Source organism: Bicyclus anynana, chromosome Z (assembly GCF_947172395.1).
Source record: "Bicyclus anynana chromosome Z, ilBicAnyn1.1, whole genome shotgun sequence".
Lineage (NCBI taxonomy): Eukaryota > Metazoa > Arthropoda > Insecta > Lepidoptera > Nymphalidae > Bicyclus > Bicyclus anynana.
Genome location: NC_069110.1, coordinates 18049690 through 18070766, shown reverse-complemented (window position 1 = coordinate 18070766; position 21077 = coordinate 18049690). Strand labels below are relative to the sequence as shown.

The 21077-nt window shown below is 34.9% G+C and overlaps 3 protein-coding genes across 3 annotated transcripts; 1 reads left to right on the top strand and 2 right to left on the bottom strand.

Annotated features, from left to right (window-relative positions):
- Positions 1-1136: 1136 nt before the first annotated feature.
- On the bottom strand, positions 1137-10905 carry LOC112045742 (E3 ubiquitin-protein ligase MSL2). Its single transcript, XM_024082046.2, has 4 exons — positions 10312-10905; positions 9445-9542; positions 9167-9373; positions 1137-6826 (listed from the first exon to the last, which is right to left on the bottom strand). Exons 1-4 carry the CDS (start codon positions 10847-10849, stop codon positions 6755-6757), a joined length of 915 nt encoding a protein of 304 aa, XP_023937814.1. The 5' UTR covers positions 10850-10905; the 3' UTR covers positions 1137-6754.
- Positions 10906-13783: 2878 nt separating this feature from the next.
- Positions 13784-17011, top strand: LOC112045736 (cyclin-dependent kinases regulatory subunit). Its single transcript, XM_024082039.2, has 3 exons — positions 13784-13941; positions 14216-14343; positions 15357-17011. Exons 1-3 carry the CDS (start codon positions 13883-13885, stop codon positions 15416-15418), a joined length of 249 nt encoding a protein of 82 aa, XP_023937807.1. The 5' UTR covers positions 13784-13882; the 3' UTR covers positions 15419-17011.
- Positions 17012-17675: 664 nt separating this feature from the next.
- On the bottom strand, positions 17676-21009 carry LOC112045737 (uncharacterized). Its single transcript, XM_024082041.2, has 4 exons — positions 20398-21009; positions 19660-19791; positions 18946-19101; positions 17676-17987 (listed from the first exon to the last, which is right to left on the bottom strand). Exons 1-4 carry the CDS (start codon positions 20791-20793, stop codon positions 17691-17693), a joined length of 981 nt encoding a protein of 326 aa, XP_023937809.2. The 5' UTR covers positions 20794-21009; the 3' UTR covers positions 17676-17690.
- Positions 21010-21077: the final 68 nt, after the last annotated feature.

Sequence of the window (21077 nt, the reverse complement as noted above, 5' to 3'; positions counted from 1 at the left end):
GGATAAGGTGGGAGTAGAATAGGATAGGAATAGGAAATGAGTCAAAGCAAACCTTGACCGGGTCCGCTAGTTATAAAAATAAATCAAACTGCATCCTGTGACATATCAAATGAAATACTAGTAGCTAGCTAAGACAATCTCAAATATATTTTTAACCGACTTCAAAAGGAGGAGGTTCTCAATTCGGTCGGTATTTTTTTTTATGTATGTACACCGATTACTCGAAGACGCCTGGACCGATTTCAAAAATTCTTTTTTTGTTTGAAACGGTAACCTCCCCATTTAGTCCCATTGCCATCATGTCAAGATCTGATGATGGAATCCTGGAGAAAAGGAACTTTCGAAAATTATATGGGTGCCTAGTGTGTTTGTAAACTTTTCCATTTAGTACTGTAAAGCGCTACAATTTTATGACGGCTTAGTATCGATCTGATGATGGAGCCATAATACAGACGAGGGAACTCCTCAGCGACTTACAGCAGTTACCTTGTGTTTGGGCTTGATTAATTTGTATTAATGAGAACTTTCCACATAGATAGGTTGCGACTGTCATTAGGGGTTTGGTGATGAAGACCAAAGACAATTAATACATCACCGGCTTAGCACCGCCTTCATACTGATCAACAGGTAGAACATATTATGATGTTATTTTTCGCTTTTTAGTTTAGTGGGTACGTTTTCAGGTTTTGAAGTCGGTTGTATTTTTTTTACTAACAGTAGCCTGTCAACCGCACTAGAAAGCGTACTGACCAACACTAGTTCGACTGATGACGTCAAGCGAGTGGCAGGGATTCGCTGCATACAGGCGGCTCAGGATCGTGATGTTTGGAAGTCCCTACAAAGGCCTATGTCCTGCAGTGGACGTCCATCGACTGATATGATAATGTGATGATGACCATTGATGAGTTCCATAATAATAAAGGTGCTCGGAGGCCATTGAATCAGCTTCCACCTTCACACAGGAAGTAAAACTATAAGAAGTGGTAGTGTTGTTATTAATAATACTGTACGAGTCTTTACAAATACTCAACTGACGTTTCAAAAATGCTTCTAAACTGAGCCTTCTTGAAATAAATGAATTTCGATTTTGATACTTAAAAAGTATTTTGTAGGAAATTATAATAAAACAAAGAAAATTTACACAGAAAGTTCATTTTATTTACAACACATAATACTTAACTACGAGGACATGAATTTATCTAACACCGACTTATTTATTTCAAACACTTAATCAGCTTACTACTTTGAAAAAAATGGAAAAAATAGTCAACTGACGTTTCAAAAATGCTTTTAAACTGAGCCTGCTTAAAATAAGTGAATTTTGATTATGATACTTAAAAAGTATTTAGTAGGAAATTATACTAAAACAAAGAAATTTTACACAGAAAGTTCATTTCATTTACAACACAATAATTAACTACGAGTACATGAATTTTTATTTATTTCAAGCATTTAATCAGCTTGCACTACTTTGAAAAAATGGAAAAACTAGTCAACACCGACGTTTCAAAAATGCATTTAAACTAAGCCTACTTGAAATAAATAAATTTTGATTTTGATACTTCAAAAATATTTAGTAGGAAATTATACTAAAACAAAGAAAATTTACACAGAAAGTTCATTTAATTTACAACACATAATACTTAACTACGAGGACATGAATTTATCTAACACCGACTTATTTATTTCAAACACTTATTCAGCTTACACTACTTTGAAAAAAATGGAAAAAATAGTCAACTGAAATTTCAAAAATGCTTTTAAACTGAGCCTGCTTAAAATAAGTGAATTTTGATTATGATACTTAAAAAGTATTTAGTAGGAAATTATACTAAAACAAAGAAAATTTACACAGAAAGTTCGTTTTATTTACAACACATACTACTTAACCACGAGTACATGAATTTAAATTTATTTCAAGCACTTAATCAGCTTACACTACTTTGAAAAAATGGATAAAATAGTCAACACTGACGTTACAAAAATGCATTTAAATTTGAAATAAATGAATTTTGATTTTGATACTTAAAAAATATTTAGTAGGAAATTATACTAAAACAAAGAAAATTTACACAGAAACTTCATTTTATTTACAACACATAATAATTAACTACGAGGACATGAATTTATCTAACACCGACTTATTTATTTCAAACACTTATTCAGCTTGCACTACTTTGAATAATTATTGAAAGTAAATTATTATTATGAAGTTTCCAATTGGTTGTTCACCTGCTTGCACCTGATTGGTGGTCTACTCGTACGTCGAATATGGCTCAGCTATAAATACTTTTTAGGGTTCCGAAGTCCTAGCGTACGTACGTAGGTACAAAAACGGAACCCTTAAATCACTCGCGCACATTCGAATGTCCGTCTAATTTGCTGGACCAACTATTTTGACATTTGGTACACATATGAATTTCTGTAACCCGAACGCAGAGGTGTACCGTAAATGATGAAGTCTGAATATGGACTTACTTATGGAGGGCAAGATGAAAAGTTGAAAAAAAAAATCTTTTGCAAACTGCATCGTGTGATACATCAAATGAAAGAGCGTGAAATGGTTTGTTTAAATCTGAGCATATTAAATGTTTTCGCCATTCCCCCTATCTCAAAAACTATGGAATCAAAAATTTTGAATTATATTACAAAAGTTAGCTTTCTACTTGAAGATTTCCGGAAAACTATGAAACTCTAAAAAATTTTAATATGAGGGTCACTTTTAGGGGGCGAGATGGAAAAGTAAAATAAAGTGCAAATTGCATAGTATAACATATTAAATCAAAGAGCTTGATAAGCGGATATCAAGTAGGTATATATGTTTTTTAATTCTAAAAGGAATATCTTTCAAGTTGTTCAAAAAAATAGACTACGCAAGGTTGGTTCCAACACTTAGGAATTGTATAAAATCCGATACCGTATATGGAAATGTACAAAACTAATGCTTTCAGTAAAGAAAATGAACAAAACACGTTGTTAAAGTGAAAACAACTAAAGATTGATTCACTTAATACTATACACATAATATATGAGTATCACATAAGATACACTCAAGATTGACAAACTACTGTAACTAGTGTACTAGTTTAACTTTACCCTTTATATCTTAAATGTATTACAATATGATATGAGCCCTAATATTTTATAACTACAATTTTAGGTCACATCGTTCGGAACTTAAATCAACTTGCACATGTTCGCTTTTTTTTTAAAAGATACACAATTCGATTCTCAAATTACATTATAGCAAAATAAAATTGATAATAAACTATGAACTTACCATTAAACAGTTCATAATGTAATCTTTCAATATACCAGTATAGGAAGTTGGTAATCAAAAGCAGTTTTTCTTTTAACCTAATATATCTAATGACTAATCTTACACGAACATGCTTATCAAACTATAATAGACTTAATAATATTAAAGGAACATGTAATGGAGATCAGCAGGTATAAATATACATACTTTAATTTTTATTTTACCCAAAATATAGTCTTTTTGAAAGATAACTTTATGTTGACTTTAACAAAGGCTTACAATATAAAAATAAACTCAATAATAAACTATAAAATTGACCGTTCAACAGTTCAAAGTGTAAAAGAGAAATTTGGAGATCAACAAAAGCTTTTCTTTCAATCTTACATTATTGACTATCTTACACGAACATCGATAACAATATTCACAAAGCGATGGCGTAGCTAAGTAACCAAGGTCCCTGGTGCAAACAAAAAATTGGGGCCCTACTACTATCTAAACTGGTTCGGTTTTATCATTTTAAATATATATATATATATATATTTTTATTCTTTACAAGTTAGCCCTTGACTACAATCTCACCTGATGGTAAGTGATGATGCCATCTCAGATGGAATCGGGCTAATTTGTTAGGAGGAGGATGAAATCCACACCCCTTTCGGTTCTACACGACGTCGTACCGGAAAACTAAATCGCTTGGCGGTACTTCTTTGTCGGTAGGGTGGTAACTAGACCAAAGCCTCCCACCAGCCAGACCTGGACCAATTAAGAAAACCTCAATCGATCGAGCCCAGGATCTCCATCTTGTAAGTCCACTACGCATACCACTGCGCCACGGAGGCCGTCAAATATATACATATACATAAATATGCCAAGCTACTTTATCGTCAGCATTTTTAAGTTTTCGATTTTTTTTAAGTTGAGTTCGATCGCGATTTCCTGGTAAGGATTCGAGGGCCCTCTGAGCATAAAGGCCCCGGGACATTGCACCACCTAGACCCTGGGTAGCTTCGCCATTGAATCTATATACAATAATTATACATACTTATAATATGTATAATTTTTACCGCGAAAATAAAATTAGAAAGGGGTGAAATAGGAGTTGAAAGTATACTTCGATTAGTAGTAGTACCGAGTTCAATAAACTGTTTCTGTCTCTAAAACCTTCTACTACCCATCAAATATCCACAAAATTCATCTCTCAAAAATCACAATTCCAATGGTCCCACGACACAAGTATACCCAAAGTGACACACACCAATAAAACTGTCCTCACGTAGATTTGGTCACTATCTATATCACATATAAATCTAGATAAAAGTTTTAAACATTACAATTTGAACTTTGTACAAAATTTGGCAAAATATTTAGGTACGTCTTCTTCAAATACTATCTCTATAGTAATTTTGAAGTAATATTTCTAATATAGCAAAAACCGGCAAAGGTCGTATTGGGCCAGACAAATAGTAGGGTGCTGTGCACAAATGCAAATTTGATTAGTGGGTTTTGTAAATACTTATTTAACAACCATATATTATAAATTATAAATTGAAAATTTAAACGACTACACACATTACATTGAAGTTTTTGGCAAATCCCTTTCTTATGCACTTGGCCCGACACACACTTGGCCAATCATTACTAATGTATTGTCAAGATAGATAAACTGACTATTTAACAGTTCGTTGTGTAATCTTTTAATATGCCGCTCACAATAGATCGTAAACATCAACGTCATATAGAGCCGCTACATCAAGAATAAGAAGAATCTCTCAATATACAAGAGAAGTTTTTTTTTTATATATATAAATAATTTTGAAGATACCCAAGTTTTAAGATTTGGTGATTAAAACAGCTATGATTTTAATCACTGGACTCTTACAGTAATGACTAATCTTACACTAACATCCATAAAAAACTATGAAGCTCTCGAAAATAAATTTCATAATAAAAATCAAAAAAATAAATAATAATAAACTATGAACTGACTATTTAACAGTTCAATGTGTAATATTTCAATATGGCGATCACAATAGATCGGGAGAGGTCAACGTGTTACAAGGACCTCATGAAGATCTGCAGAGCCGCTACATCAAGAAGTCAAGAAGAATCTTTCAATACACAAGAGAACTTGACTCTTACATTAATGACTAATCTTACACTAACATCCATAACAAACTGCGAAGCTCTCGAAAATAAATTACATAATAAAAATCAAAAAAATACATAATAATGAACTATGAACTGACTATTTAACAGTTCATTGTGTAATATTTCAATATGGCGATCACAATAGATCAGAAACGGTCAATAAAGGACCCCATGAAGACCTGCAGAGCCTCTACATCAAGAAAAAGAAGAATATCTCAATATACAAGGGAAGTTTTTTATAAGTTTGAAGATACCCAAGTTTTAAGATTTGTTGATTAAAACAGCTATGATTTTAATCACTGGACTAATCTTACACTAACATCCATAAAAAACTATTTAGCTCTCGAAAATAAATTACATAATAAAAATCAAAAAAAATACATAATAATAAACTATGAACTGACTATTTAACAGTTCATTGTGTAATCTTTCAATATGGCGATCACAATAGATCAGGAACGGTCAACGTCATAAAGGGACCTCATGCAGACCTCTCAATATAAAAGAGAAGTTTTTTTTATATATATAAACAATTTTGAAGATACCCAAGTTTTAATATTTGGTGATTAAAACAGCTATGATTTTAATCACTGGACTCTTACAGTAATGACTAATCTTACACTAACATCTATGACAAACTGTGAAGCTCTCGAAGATAAATTACATAATAAAAATAAAAAAAATACATAATAATAGACTATGAACTGACTATTTAACAGTTCAATGTGTGATCTTTCCATATGGCGATCACAATAGATCAGAAACTGTCAACGTCATAAAGGGACCTCATGAAGACCTGCAGAGCCCCTACATCAAGAATAAGAAGAATCTCTCAATATACAAGAGAATTTTTTTTAAAATATAAATAATTTTGAAGATACCCAAGTTTTAATATTTGGTGATTAAAACAGCTATGATTTTAATCACTGGACTCTTACAGTAATGACTAATCTTACACTAACATCTATGACAAACTGTGAAGCTCTCGAAGATAAATTACATAATAAAAATAGAAAAAATACATAATAATAGACTATGAACTGACTATTTAACAGTTCAATGTGTGATCTTTCCATATGGCGATCACAATAGATCAGAAACTGTCAACGTCATAAAGGGACCTCATGAAGACCTGCAGAGCCCCTACATCAAGAATAAGAATCTCTCAATATACAAGAGATTTTTTTTTAAATATAAATAATTTTGAAGATACCCAAGTTTTAAGATTCAGGATTTGGTGATTATTTTAATCACTTGACTCTTACATTAATGACTAATCTTGCACTAACATCCTTAACAGACTGTGAAACTCTCAAAAATAAATTACATTATAAACTTTTTCTGTCTCTAATGCGCCGCCAGTCCTCCTCCGTTACCAGACGGTCCCTCGGCACTCGTTCCAGCTTTGTGGAAGCCACCCTGAAAATACATGATACTTAAATTTTATTACTAGCGGACGCATCAAATTTTTAATATAGCTCTGCAACAAAATAATAATGTATATGAAGTTTGTCAAGGATTTCCACGCGGCCGTCCAAACAACAACCGAAACAAAATTGTCTGTATTTTTCTCAAAATATACAGACAGGGTGTCCCGTAATTAATGGATAAAACGCAAACGGTAGATACACCACCTAAATCTAAAACTAATTTGAATAGTTTGCCAAGAAACTCTAGGATGACCAAGTTATATCAGTTTTTTCAATGCTGTAATGCTGCTGTAATTAAGATTTTAAAGATCTCAATTACAACATGTTTTAAATCTTTCTGAAAAGAAATATAACTTGGTCACCTTAGGGATTTTGGCTTAAACCAAAACTTCAGGGTTCCGTGCCTCAAAAGGAAAAAAACGCCAACCTGATAAGATTCTCACTTTGTTTTCCATATGTCTGTTTCTCAAGGAAGGCTCTTTATTTTCGAATATTTTTGCTTGGAGGTATCAAGCTTAAAGAGGAATGCCCTCCGGCCCATACAACGTCGGCCCAGGGAACAAAGTTATACCCCCTATAAAAGTATATGGAGATGATAATATAATGTATAAATAAGGATCTGGTTATAATTGGCTCAATAAAAGTATGTTTTTGAAGTAAGGTTGATTAGGGTAGGCCTGGGCCGGGGATGAGCATTCCCTTTTAAGTCTTAATATATTTAGGTCTTTCCTACTGTCTTTTGAAGGTCATAAAGATTGAACATAAGAACAAATTGTCTTAATTTCATTGAGTCACGTAGTAAACAATGAAAGTTATTTAAATAATAACAATAAGCCCTAATCTGTGGTAAGAAAGTTTACATACATTGCATTTTGTTTTAATTTTAAATATTTTTTTAAAAAATATCTCTTAACACAGAGTGCTTTTCGGCATAGGCCTCCTCCAGCGACTTCCACTGCTCTCTATCTATTGCGACCCTCCTCCAGTTGTCTCTGTGAGCTTTATGTCATCCTCCCATCTAAGGAACTGTTTGCCCTGATTCCTTCTGTTATCTCTAGGGTACCCTTCCGTAACCAGTCTGCTCCACTTCCCCTCTGTGTCCCTTAGCATGTGGCCTGTCCATCGCCACTACTGCTGGTCAACACGAGTTAGAACATCTGTGACTCCAGTTTTGGTTCAAAGGTCAGTGTTCCTCATCCTATCCTATTTCTTATGGCCGGTCATGCTTCTCTCGTGTGGCACCTGGCCAATTTAGCCTTTTGAGCCATGGTGAGCGCCCAAGTTTTACAGCTGTATGTTAGGCATGGCAAATAAATGTGTTGAAGGCCTTACTCTCAATTACCATGTTCGGTTCCCAATCTAAGGATTTCATTATCTCCTTTAGGGAACAATCATATTTTTTCCAGCCAATGACGATTCTCATGCTGATTTCTTTAGCCATTTGGTCTCTAAAGGTAACAACTTGTCCAAGGTATGTACTGTACTGTACTTTACTGCTATAATTATTTATGTTCTTCAATGTATTATCGATAATAACAATAATGGGTTGTTGACAATGCCAATATTGACCTCAGTGCTGTTCGTCATTAGTTTCATCTTCTTTGTGTTCATTCTAAGTCCGATTTTAATGCTCTCTTCATGTAGATTCTAAACCATGCGCCCAAGTTTGATTGGGTCTTCTTCGTAGTACAAGGTCATCTGCGAATCTAAGATTGTTAAGTTTTTTGGCCTATTATATTAATTTCGAAGTATTCCCATTCTAGATTGCTGAACACATTTTCTAACACAGCTAAAAACAGATTGGGGGATAAAGGGTCCCCTAAGCTTTCTAGCTTTATTGTTGTTATATATATTATGATGTTATATATATGTCAATAATATATGCTGTGGGCACACCTTGCTGTTCTAAACTGTCTAAAAGGTATTCATGTGTAGATTTTTTTGTTGCAACAATGTGGTCGATTGTAGAAAATCCTTTTCTAAAGCCTGTAATACCTAAATATTGTAAATAAGGTCGAGTTGTGTGTTGAGGAACTGTAAAAATTGTACATACATAAATATTTAATGGTGTTAAACACAAAATTGCATGTGTGCGCTCAGTGGAGTAGCTAAATTTGGTTTACTTTGCAGTGATTTTGCAGGTACATAAAGTATAAAAAATTGTTGGTAATACTACATTCTCAGAGTTTGTCACACAGCACAATATTCTAAACTATAAACAATAGATAAATATAATATAGCAGTAGAAACGCCAAAATGTAATCTGCAATGTGTGGCATAATCTAGAAAAAGATAACAAACTGAACTGATCATAAGGTCTTCTATTTACCTTTGTAAGTCCAGTCCTGTGAGGATTTCTACAGCCCTTACACTTGCATTCAGTACATGGCTTCCTCTGAACATAGCACAGACATCTCTGGCCGCAACACGTCAATATCCCGGGTGCGGGCGAAGAATACCCACATCTGCAACCTTTTTTTTTATTAGCTGAGGTCCGGGAGCCGTATGAAGGTTTCTTATGATCCCATTGAATGTACTGAAAATAAACATTAAATAAATATAATAATACAATATAAGTTAGTAACAAAAGAACTGAAAAATAATTACCTTCTTCTTTGCTTGGCTTTCTCTTATATTTGTTTCTGCAGGAGGAGAAGAAGTTTCATTAACATCTTTCCTTGTGACAGTGGTGTTATTTTCCGAACCTGCAATACATAACAAAGTTAAGTGGGGACCCATTTGAATTAGCTTTTAGAAGTTCGAAAATCTTTACTATACTAAAGCCATACTCAATTGCATTGTTTACCGATAACCGAGGGATGATTTTTCTTTACTTGTTTATTTTACAGTGTGGGATATCATTGTTCATCGTATATGTATTGTGTCGTTGGATAGGTTTTTGAAATGATGAGGGGTTTCCTACCAAACTTTTTTCAATTTAGCAATCCGCTTGTACAATATTAAGCTTTAAGAGCAAATTTTTGTTATAGTTATAGTTATATGTGTCCCCACCAGTAGTGAAGTGTGAAATTTTGACAAAGGTCCCAAAGAAAAGGAAATTCATATCTCTTGATACGAACCCCAGTTTCTCACATAATTATACATATTTATTACAATAATGAAATATATATTACAATAATGATATGTAAAAAAATTCACGAGAGTAGGATATATGATGAAACTACAAGGAAAACCATAACATTTAAGTAGCAATTGCTATTTAAAGAGTAATATTTGACCAATTTAAAAAACATAATTGGAAAACTAAGTTGCATACTAGGTAATTCTATTGTTAATTAAAAAGATAAAGTTGTCAGTAAGATGACTCAGTCTGTTAAAACTAGAAAGCTGAAATTCAGTATGAGTATGTATATTATTTAAGTCTATAAAGTGGTAAAAAGAGATTTAAAAAAAAAATGGAGTTGTGCACATAGAGTATGGTTTAAGCATAGATGGATCTTGTATCAGATTTACTTGATGTTGATGCGACTTGTGTTTGTGTTGTTGGTATATTGGTGAATGCACAAGGTAATTTGCTATATGCAGACTGGGGTAAACCAGCTTTGCTCCTGTAATCATCGAAAAAACCAGCTCCCTCTTGAATCAAGAATATCAGCCCCGAACTCGCCACTGTGCCACCGTTCATCTCTACTTCATCTTCCTCTAATAAACTGTTATACATATCAGTGGCCATAAAATATTCACAAAGTTTATTGTAACACTGGAGGAGAATGCGTAACTGAATGTTTTCTGTATAGTCCTCGCAGTCCGCACACCAAGAGCAAGGCGGTTTAATTTTTTTCCTCCATTGTATGCAATTTTTGCAAACGTGATGTTGGCACCCTAAGTTCGGTGTATAGGGCTCCTTCAATAAGTTTCCACACACGATACACGATAATGATTGCCGTAAATATGGAAGTACGCGAAACAAATCTGACCACGAACTTTTATCATTTGCATCAGCTGAAATTATTAATCTACAAGTTGAAACATACAAACTAGTAGGGTTCATCTTTATTTAAAATCTTTTTACCGCATTTGCAAAACTGTTTATACCAAAATATTATTACAACCTGCCGCCTGGTGGCAAAAAGTGGCGCTAACAAGCCGTTCAATACAGATATGTCAGAACTCAGATCGGTTCGGTTTGGTGCCATTCACAGATTATTAGATACTGTGCCATCATAGATAATAAAAGCCTAGTTCGGACTACATTAGTATTTTAGTCGAGTACGAAATTTTTTTGGATTTACCGCTCATAAATCGTTCGTACTCGACTAAAATACTAAAGTAGTCCGAACTCGGACTATCGTGGATGGAAGATTTTTCCCGGATGTGAAATATTTTTTTTAAATAATAATTAAAAACTAAAGGTGTTACACCGTACAGCCATGTCTCTTTACATAATTCATCAGTTCAGACCATAACCCCATTGCCCAGAATAACTACCTTAAAACCTGCCTCGCTAGACGTTACCCCTTTGTCAAATGTATTTATGATCACGATCTAATAAGTTAATAAAAAGTGTTTCTATACCTACTCACTTTCTATATTTATAACTTCAGCCGCAGCAATCGATCAAGTAATTGAATAAACTGTGTAACGAATCTAACCGATGGCAAATCTAAGTGAAGGCCTCATAACTTTAATTTTAAGTTTTCAACTTTAATTCGTTTAAATGTTAAATAAATATAAAATAAAAAAAACATTTTGTCCATTTATTATTCACATTATGCAATACAAAATCGTCAATTTTAATAAATTAATACTTTATACATTTTATGCAAGTAAGTATATATTTTCAACAGACGAAGACAGAGAGAAGGATATTTAAAGGATATTCGACGTGTATATTTATTGTCATATCACTTGCTCGGAAAAGTTACTTAGCATTTTTTATTACCAGCCTGTGCTAAGATAACCTACTCCTACCGTGAATTAAAAAAAATGTGATTAATTAACAAATAACATGAGTGGTAGATTTAATGTGAATTTACATCTACAAAGTGATTACAAATTAACGGCATTTTTAGGGAGCTCTTTACACGACCAAAACGACAGACAGAGGGGTAACGGTTTACGAGGCAGGTCCTTTCTTTTTAATGGTCTAAGCAAATTATTGCTAAATATTAAGGTTTTCCATCGGGGTTACCACTTGGCCGGTTTTAATATGTTGTTACGGTTAGATGGCGTTTAAATAAAAGGCGTGTTCACCTTAGGAGCTTTACTGATCGACTATTTTACAGGGATCTACACTCGACAGCGTGTCTGTACCATATTGTTTACTTAAGACTACGTCATTTTATTACATTCATTAACAGTAACAGCTAACTTACACGTTTAATTAATTTTAGTCTACACGCTACAATTCCTCCCCCCTTAGAATTCACAAAAAAATAGCATAGTTAATTCCTTACACTAGCATAGTTAATAACTTACACGTTTAATTAATTCTAGTCTACACGCTACAAAGGTAAATATATTAGTTTGTGTAATCAGAACTAGATGGCAGCACCTCCAAATTTTAGTCTCTATTTCAATGTACTTGTACTCTATGGCTGAACATAGATACATACTGTGGCTGATTAAGACTCTATTTATTGTAGTCTATTAATCTATGGTAGGTAGTTAGCTTAGACCATTAGTAACTGGACGCGGTTCGCACCCAAGTTCACCAACAAAAAAGTCTGTCATTTTTTGAGGGGGACGAGGTAAACTCACACATCGAAAACATTTAACACCATTAAGTATATTCTGTGTCCATACACTACACACAACTATAAATTTGACTCGCAATACACACACGCGTAAATTTTACACACCCTAACAAACACATTGTGCACAGTAAAAATATATACAAGCAGTATACTCGGCCGTATTTTTGAAATAAATACTTACAGCGCGCGGTACGTAAACATGTGATAGGGCTGCCTGCCTCCAGCATTTTAATTACATTTGCCAACTTTGTATTTCCATTTAGTTTTGTGATTGTAAATATACTTTTTTTATGTAAACAAATAAAATATTTTGTAAATTGTAGTAAAATAGGAAGTGATCAATAAAATGCGTGTTGTTTTTTGATTGGTAGATATAAATAAGGCTGATACTAATCAATGACCTTGAAGGATAGGTCGTATTCATATGTTTATTTTGGTGATGCCATCTAGGTATTACCTCCACACTACGTGACCAAATATTAAAAAACCGGTCAAGTGCGTGTCGGGCCACGCGCAATGTAGGGTTCCGTAGATTATGTTAGCCCTTTAATCCCTTATGTTTTTCTTAATTTCAAAGTCCTTATTATTCCTTACATTCTTACATTAAACAAGTTTTTCAATTAATTAGAGTAACCGTTTTAATTTTTTTTTCCATGTTAGTATATTGTTAGTGTATCTGTTTTAAGTTTAGTGTGTTAATGAGTTAGTCTTATTTCTAATTAATAAAATCTATTTAACTAGTAAGTTGAAATTGAAATTGAGGTGTAGCTCGCGACCTCTAGTATGAAGTCAAACTACTGCTTGCATATTTACTGCGACATTGCTTAGACTATCCACAGATTAAATACATAGAATATTCGATTACTGATCGATGTTTGGCTGTTTCGTCAAAAGAATCGATTCTTTTTATAAATTGTTTTTATTAAAAATTTGATAAAATTAAGGTTTAAATACTTTCAAATGAAACGTTACTCCATCTTTTACTAAACTACAAGTTTTGGCCGTTTTTTATGCCATTTAACTACACAAACCGGCATTTTTAGGGAGCTCCTTACACGACGAAAACGATTACAACAATGAAACATCGATTCTGTAGCAACAGTTTTTATAAACGCATTAGATCATAGATTTTTGATCTTTGCCAGAGGGGTAACGGTTAGCGAACCACGTCCAGTTATTAATGGTCTAAGGTAGTTAGTTACGCACCCCAGAACGTACAATTTACAAATTTTTTCTAATAAATAATCTGTGAAGTGTGAAATTAATTGTTTGGTACGTACGGTACGTACGGTATTACTTTCAAACTTTCAAAAATTCAAAATTGAAACATGAAAAAATATTTATTACATTATTCAACAAATTATTACGACCCTGTATACGAATATAAGTTAGTACACTATTTTTATTTTATTCATATTGGCGATATTGCAATAAGCTTATTATGAGTATAGATTTACAACGTTTATTTAATTACCCGTCTACCCTTTTCTTTTATTACTGATCTATATTACTTACTAGAAGTTTCCATTCAATTATCCAACAATTTCAATCCATGACAAACTTGCATGTGATAACAATTTAATCACTATTTTATTGAAGAGTTTTTATAAAATTACCGATGCTTCCACTAGTAATATCATATAAGTATTATTTATTTTCAGGGATGTCAGGGTGCCCTTGACAATGCTGAAACGGGTGCCTAGGGACCGTCTGATGACAGAGGAGGAGTGGCGACGCCTCGGTATTAAGCTGGAACATGGATGGGAGCACTATATGATATACTGTCGAGGTACAGTTGAGACGATGACTTCATTTTTATTTTTATTTTTATTCTCTACAAGTTGGCCCTTGACTACAATCTCACCTCATGGTAAGTGATGATGCAATCTAAGATAGAAGCGGGCTAACTTGTTAGGTGGAGGATGAAAATCCACACCCCTTTCAGTTTCTACACGACATCGTACCGGAACTCTAAATCGCTTGGCTAAATGTCTTTGTCAAAACCTCAATCGGCCCAGCCGGGGATCGAACCCAGGACCTCCAAACCAGGACCTTTAAAAAATATAAGATGTTTTTTAAAACTTATTGGTTTGTTGTTGAGTCAAACTCAGGCTGTATGGTCAAGAATCTTGCTTGTCCCCATTTTGGACAAATTAAAGATAAATTAAAAATGTCATAAAACATTGTAGCAAACTTTTATGATAAAGTATTAAAGAAGAATTATCAAGATTTTTTAGGTATAAGTAAATTGCCGGGTGGTTAGGGTAGGCCTGGACGGGGGATGGGCATTACCCTTTGATGACCTCTCGGGCACAGTTTGTAGTGATGTGGTTCTTAACAGAGGATTTAATCCCATTTCGGCTCAGTTTAGTATTTTATAATTTCTTAATTAGCTCAGGTCTGGTCCGATGGTAAGCATTTGGTAGTGCCTAGTTAAAGAGGTCAAAGATGTACCACCAAGTGATTGAGTCCAGTATGATGTAGCTTAAAAACCGTCAGAAATTTGTCATCATCATTATCATTAACAGCCAATGGATGTCCACTGCTGGACGTAGGTCTCTTGCATGGACTTCCAAACAGAACACTCTTGAGCCGTGAGTATCCAGCGACTCCCTGCAACCCACTTGATGTCCTCGGTCCACCTAGTGGGGGGTCGACCAACACTGTGCTTTCGGATGCATTGTCGCCATTTGAGCACCTTGGGACCCCAACGTAATAAAAAGTAAAGAAACTTATATGTTTAAAAAAAGGTAGGCAAACTGCTTGGTCCACTAAGTATTTCAACATCAGTTCTGTTTGCAGAGCCACACATCCTGCTGTTTAGGCGCAAGAAGACAGAAGGTGATGAGAAGAATGATGTATAGTTAGCAAATTTCCATTTAAACACTACAGGTATCCACCCTGTACAGTCATATTTGTTTAGATATAAAAATTGGCCAAATGTGTGTCTGGCCATGCACAATTTAGGAAAGGATTATAGTTGTTAAGTAATAACAAAACCCACCACTCAAATTAACAACAGAACCCCACTTTGTGTTTGGCCTAAAACAATGTTTGCCAGTTTGTACTTCTTGATATAGCTTTTTAGTCAAAAACCCACCATTAGAATTATTATTTCAAAATTACTATTGAGATATTATTTGAGTTGTTAACTTTGATTATAGAAGACATACCTTATTATTTTAATTTAAACTTGTAAACATAAAACTTTAAGCTAGATTTATATGCAAAAGAACTATTTCTGTTGATTTATTAAGATAGAGTTAAGTGACCAAATTTACTTTTTAAGGATAGTATTATGTGTGCCACTATTGGACAAATTTGTGTCTTGGGACCATAAAAATTGTGATTTTTGAGCTGTGTATATTTAACAGCTACTATATTATTATGTTTCAGAGATATAAAGAGTTTATAAGGTTATATCTCTTTGTGGATATATCAGTTTGTTATAGATGTTCATGTACGATAGTCATTTAATGTAGAAGTATTATTAAGAGAAAAAGAAAAGCTTTTTTTGATCTCCAACTTCTGTTTTATATTAAAAGAATACACTATGAACTGTTGTACGGTTAATTCATAGTTTATTGTTAAGTATATTGAAAGCCTTTGTTAGTCTGCCTATAGTGTATTCTTATTACTAACTATCATTAGTTTATTTTATTATATAGGGTTTAACTTCTGAACTCCATTAAAATAATATGTTCCTTTATGATTATTAAGTCTTATCAAAGTGATATATCTCTTTGAGAATATATTAGTTTGATAAGCATGTTCGTGTAAGATTAGTCAAGTGTTATTAGGTGGTTAAAAGAAAAGCGGCTGTTGAAAAAAGGAGGAGGTTACTCAATTCCACCGTATATATATTTTTTTATATTGAAAGATTATGAATGTGAGTTGATAGTTTACTATCAAGTTCATTTTGATATTAAATTTATATTTTAAAAGGCTTTGCCACAATGTAATTTGAGGACTGTATTCTGTAATTTTTAAAAAAGAATCTACATATAGTGTAATCTTTCATAAAGTGTCTATCTTGAGAATAGATTATGATTAGTTTATGGGTATACCAACTATCTCTTTAACTAGATTTAAGAGTCGGTACGGAGTACCTTACATGCATGTTTATTTACAAAAAGAAGCTTGTAAAGATGTGTTGCTCTATTTCAAAAAAGTAAAAAAAAAAACTTTAGGAAACAAGCTTTTTAGGAATGTGTTAAAATAAATGAAAAAGAGTTTTACTCAAAATTTTAAATTTACATATAAAGTTATTACATAATTTATATGGTATAAAAGCTTGTCGCGAGCTTTTAGTTCTTGTACTTCCTTAGTTTGAAAATTTTCATGTTCAAATATAATTATATTATAAAAGTATAATATAAACACGTATATTTGAAGTCTGCTTCGAAATTGAGTTGCAAGCTTTCTTTGTCAGAAAATACACATATATTTTTTTCTTATTTTTGTTTTATTATTTATATAATTCATCATCATCATATCAGCCGATGGACGTCCACTGCAGGATCATAGGCCACGATATCACGATACTGAGCCACCTGCATCCAGCGAATCCCCGCGACTCGCTTGATGTCGTCAGTCCACCCGGTGGGGGGTCGGCCAACACTGCGCTTACTAATGCGGGATCGCCATTTCAGCACTTTGGGACCCCAACGTCCATCGGCTCTTCGAACTATGTGCCCCGCCCATTGCCACTTCAGCTTCGCAACTCGTTGAGCTATGTCGGTGACTTTGGTTCTTCTGCGGATTATATAGGGTAGGGGTAGGGTAGGTGCAGGGTAGGGGTAGGATAGAGGTAGTTGAAAGTTTACATCAAGTTTCACGCGGACGAAGTCGCGGGCGTGCGCTAGTACGTAATATATACAGGTGATTGCGTTGTGTCCTTACCATTCCCGAAACACCTCGGCCTATTGGCACAGATGATGCCATAGTCTGGTCTGGGTCTGTGGCAGGCAACACTATACTGGCATTGCTGCATGCTGCACTGCTAACAGAATGGCTACTCTGGTTGGGCATACTGAGCGTGGAAATGCTGGAAGTCTGCTGGGTATAGTATTCCCACCGCGGGCGTCTGCTAATTGAAAATGAAAACAACGTAAGTTTTAGGTAAGTTTTAATTAATTAATTCGATACGTCGTCCGAAACGTCCTCCCGCACTTTAATTTTATTTTTAACATGTCTATTGGAATAGCCGGAATCGTTTTTCTCCTTCGCCACACCCTTGCCTTCCAATTTTCTTGATCTCATGTTTTTTTTCTTGTTCCTTTGTGTTTCTTGCATTTTCTTGCCGCGGTGCGTTTTGGCGTGACCTTCGGTGGTGGTGGGTTTGTCGTCGATAATTTCTCGTTTCAATGTGCTTTTGAAAGTCTGCCCGCGAGACGGTTCGTGGAGTGAGAACGTAATGCGATCGTGATGAATCTGTTGATATAAAAATATATGGTCTAAGAGTCGGCATTAGAAATATATACCTCCATCCAATGATGTTAGAAGAAAAAAGATGTAGATAGATTATACGAGGACAGCATGTTAAAACTATGCTAATTAGCGAACTTGAGCTCTCAGCTCAGTCACCGCACTGTCATCGCGCCGTTGACAACGCCGCTGAAATAATTGATGTTTCTTCTATCTGATGATTCTTCTAACATCATTGTCCCCATCTGTTATTTATTACAGTCTATTCCACTCCATTTTCTGTTCACATCTGTACTGTACGACCTGGGTATAACTTTCATACTTTGAAGCGCGTTTTCCGTTTAGGAGATTTTTAGTCCCATAAACCTTTACATCGGTAGGTAGGTATATACTTAAAAGTTGATTCAAGAGTCGAAACCTTTGAAGTCTGGTGATAAACAGCGCAGGTGGCGCAGTTAATAGATGCAAAAATGCAGTGCCTCCCCTAAGGACTCAATACAAACACAAGCAGAATACATAGTTGGACAAGGAACTTTCCAAGTTTCACTTATGTACATTGCATACCCTAGTTAAAACTCTTGTGCACACCACTGGTGATAAATCTGTGATAGCCAGTGACATACCTATTCGTACCTGTAATAGTTTTATTGTACCTACAGTTGTTGATAGCAATAATTATCCCATTGTCAATCACTCGGCTCACAGAATTCTTCTCAAATATTTGCTTAGCATTGGAACTAATTTTTTGCGCAGTTTTATATGAAACGCAGCCTCAGCCCTCATTCGCACGAGGACTTTTTTTAACGGACGTTAAAAAAACGTTCAATTAAGTACAACAAATTCCCAAGTATATGTTAACAAATGTTTAACTTCATACTATCTGTATTAGAAAGCTTTCTGACATACGTTAAAAAAAACTCTCGTGCGAATGAGCGCATACAGTATATGTCTGTGTGATACTCACCCTGTACTCGACGGTGAGGTAGCACTCGTCTTCGTCCTCGCACAGCAGTGAGTTGACATCGGCAGGCTTGATTACATCGGCTGGCCGATGGCCTGCGCGTGCGAATCGCCACAAGGAGCGTACGCGCGGCCCGCAAGAGTGGACTATCTCGCTCACCTGCGTGTACCAACATATACTCAGAGGCACGATTATCCGCCCACTTTAATATCATCATTATCATTTTTGACGGCCTCCGTGGCGCAGTGGCTGGGCCGATTGAGATTTTTTTAATTGGTCCGGTCTGGCTGGTGTGTGGCTTCGGCCGTGGCTAGTTACCACCCTACCGACAAAGACGTACCGCCAAGCGATTTAGCGTTCCGGTATGATGTCGTGTAGAAACCGAAAGGGGTGTGGATTTTCATCCTCCTCCTAACAAGTTAGCCCGCTACTATCTTAGACCACTTCATCACTTACCATCAGGTGAGATTGTACTCAAGGGCTAACTTGTAAAAAAAAAAAAGAATTAAGGATAGAACCCGGGTCTTTTCTGTTGACCACCGCAGCACTACCTACTACGCCAGAGATGTCTTCAAAGAAGTGTACAAAGTTGCAGTTTATTTCATAGAAGATACCTACTACCTACAATCATTAAGCAGATGTAAGTTAATAAGTTAAATAGAAGCTTTTAAAAAGTAGGACGATTTTAAGGACGGATTATTTTAAATTGGATTTTACCTTCATAAGTATGCCGCCATCGCATGTAGAACTTGGTGTACTTTCGACCCCAAAGCTGTTCACGCAAGCACGGTCATCGGGTGTCAAGGCTTCTATTTGAAATGCGCATTTCGGTATTGTATCTGAGCGCTCCTGTAGGAGGTAATAAATATATTTTTCAATTTAAAACACTGTAAAATGTTACAATGGAATCATCATCATCATCATCATCATCATCATCATCATCATCATCTTCATCATCATCATCTTCATCATCATCATTAACAGCCGATGGACGTCCACTGCTGGACATAGGCCTCTTGCATGGACTTCCAAATAAAACGGTCACGAGCCGCGAGCATCCAGCTGCTTCAACAATCCGCTTAATGTCTTCGGTCCACCTAGTGGGGGGCCGACCAACACTGCGCTTTAAATATAGTTTTGTAAAGGTGCAAATGAAGTAACTTCTCCCGTTTTCCTGAACATTTGCCTTCACTGCTCTACTCCTATTGATCATAGCGTGATGAGAAGTATACTATTAACCTGTGCCCAGGAGTATGAATAATAATTGTACAATGTTTCGTTAAAATCTGTCGAGTAGTTGTTGTTTCTATAACGAACATACAGACAGACAGACAATAATTTTACTGATTGCATTTTTGGCATCAGTGTCCATCACTTATCACACCCTGATAGTTATTTTGGAAAAATATTTCATGTACAAAATTGACATTATAAGTATAGATTACAAACTCTTACCCATCCTATTTCATCACAATGCTTGGGTTCATCATAACATATATAATAATTGGTAGCCTTCGATCCGTCCGTCCGTTTCTCAGTTGACCATGTGTACCAGTTGTCGCCAAATTTGAACATACTGTTTATATGACTCTGACGATATATTAATGGGAACAACAGTTCATTAGGATGCTGTCTAGGTTTCTCTGTCGCAGATCTTTCTTCGTCGTTCTCCGCTAATGACTTTTTGATGAATGGCAACATGGTGATTTCTATCTTGTTCTTGAAGATTCTGGAGTCTGCTAATTCGTCTTCTATTCTAGAATCTTCATCGGAATGCATGACGACCTTCACTTTGACTGATAGCACTGCTGCGGTGTGTATGAGACACAGGAACGCGTCGATGGCTCTCATGGTGGAATGTGTCAACTCTGAATACCTTACGAAGTCGGCAAGAATAGATTTGCTTAGCCGAGCTCAGGATGTTGTTGGTTTGCCGTTGCCGATAAGGATGTTTATAATCAATGTTTCGCTGTTAACAAAAAAAGCTGATTGTTCTCAATTCCAGCAGAATGATAAAGGTATGTTTTGAGGAAGGTAAATCTAAACATTGAAGATTGTTATCTTTGGATTTATTAAAGCAAGATGACTACATCGTCTCTTAGTGTTTTTTATATTCAATTACAAGTTCATTCAAG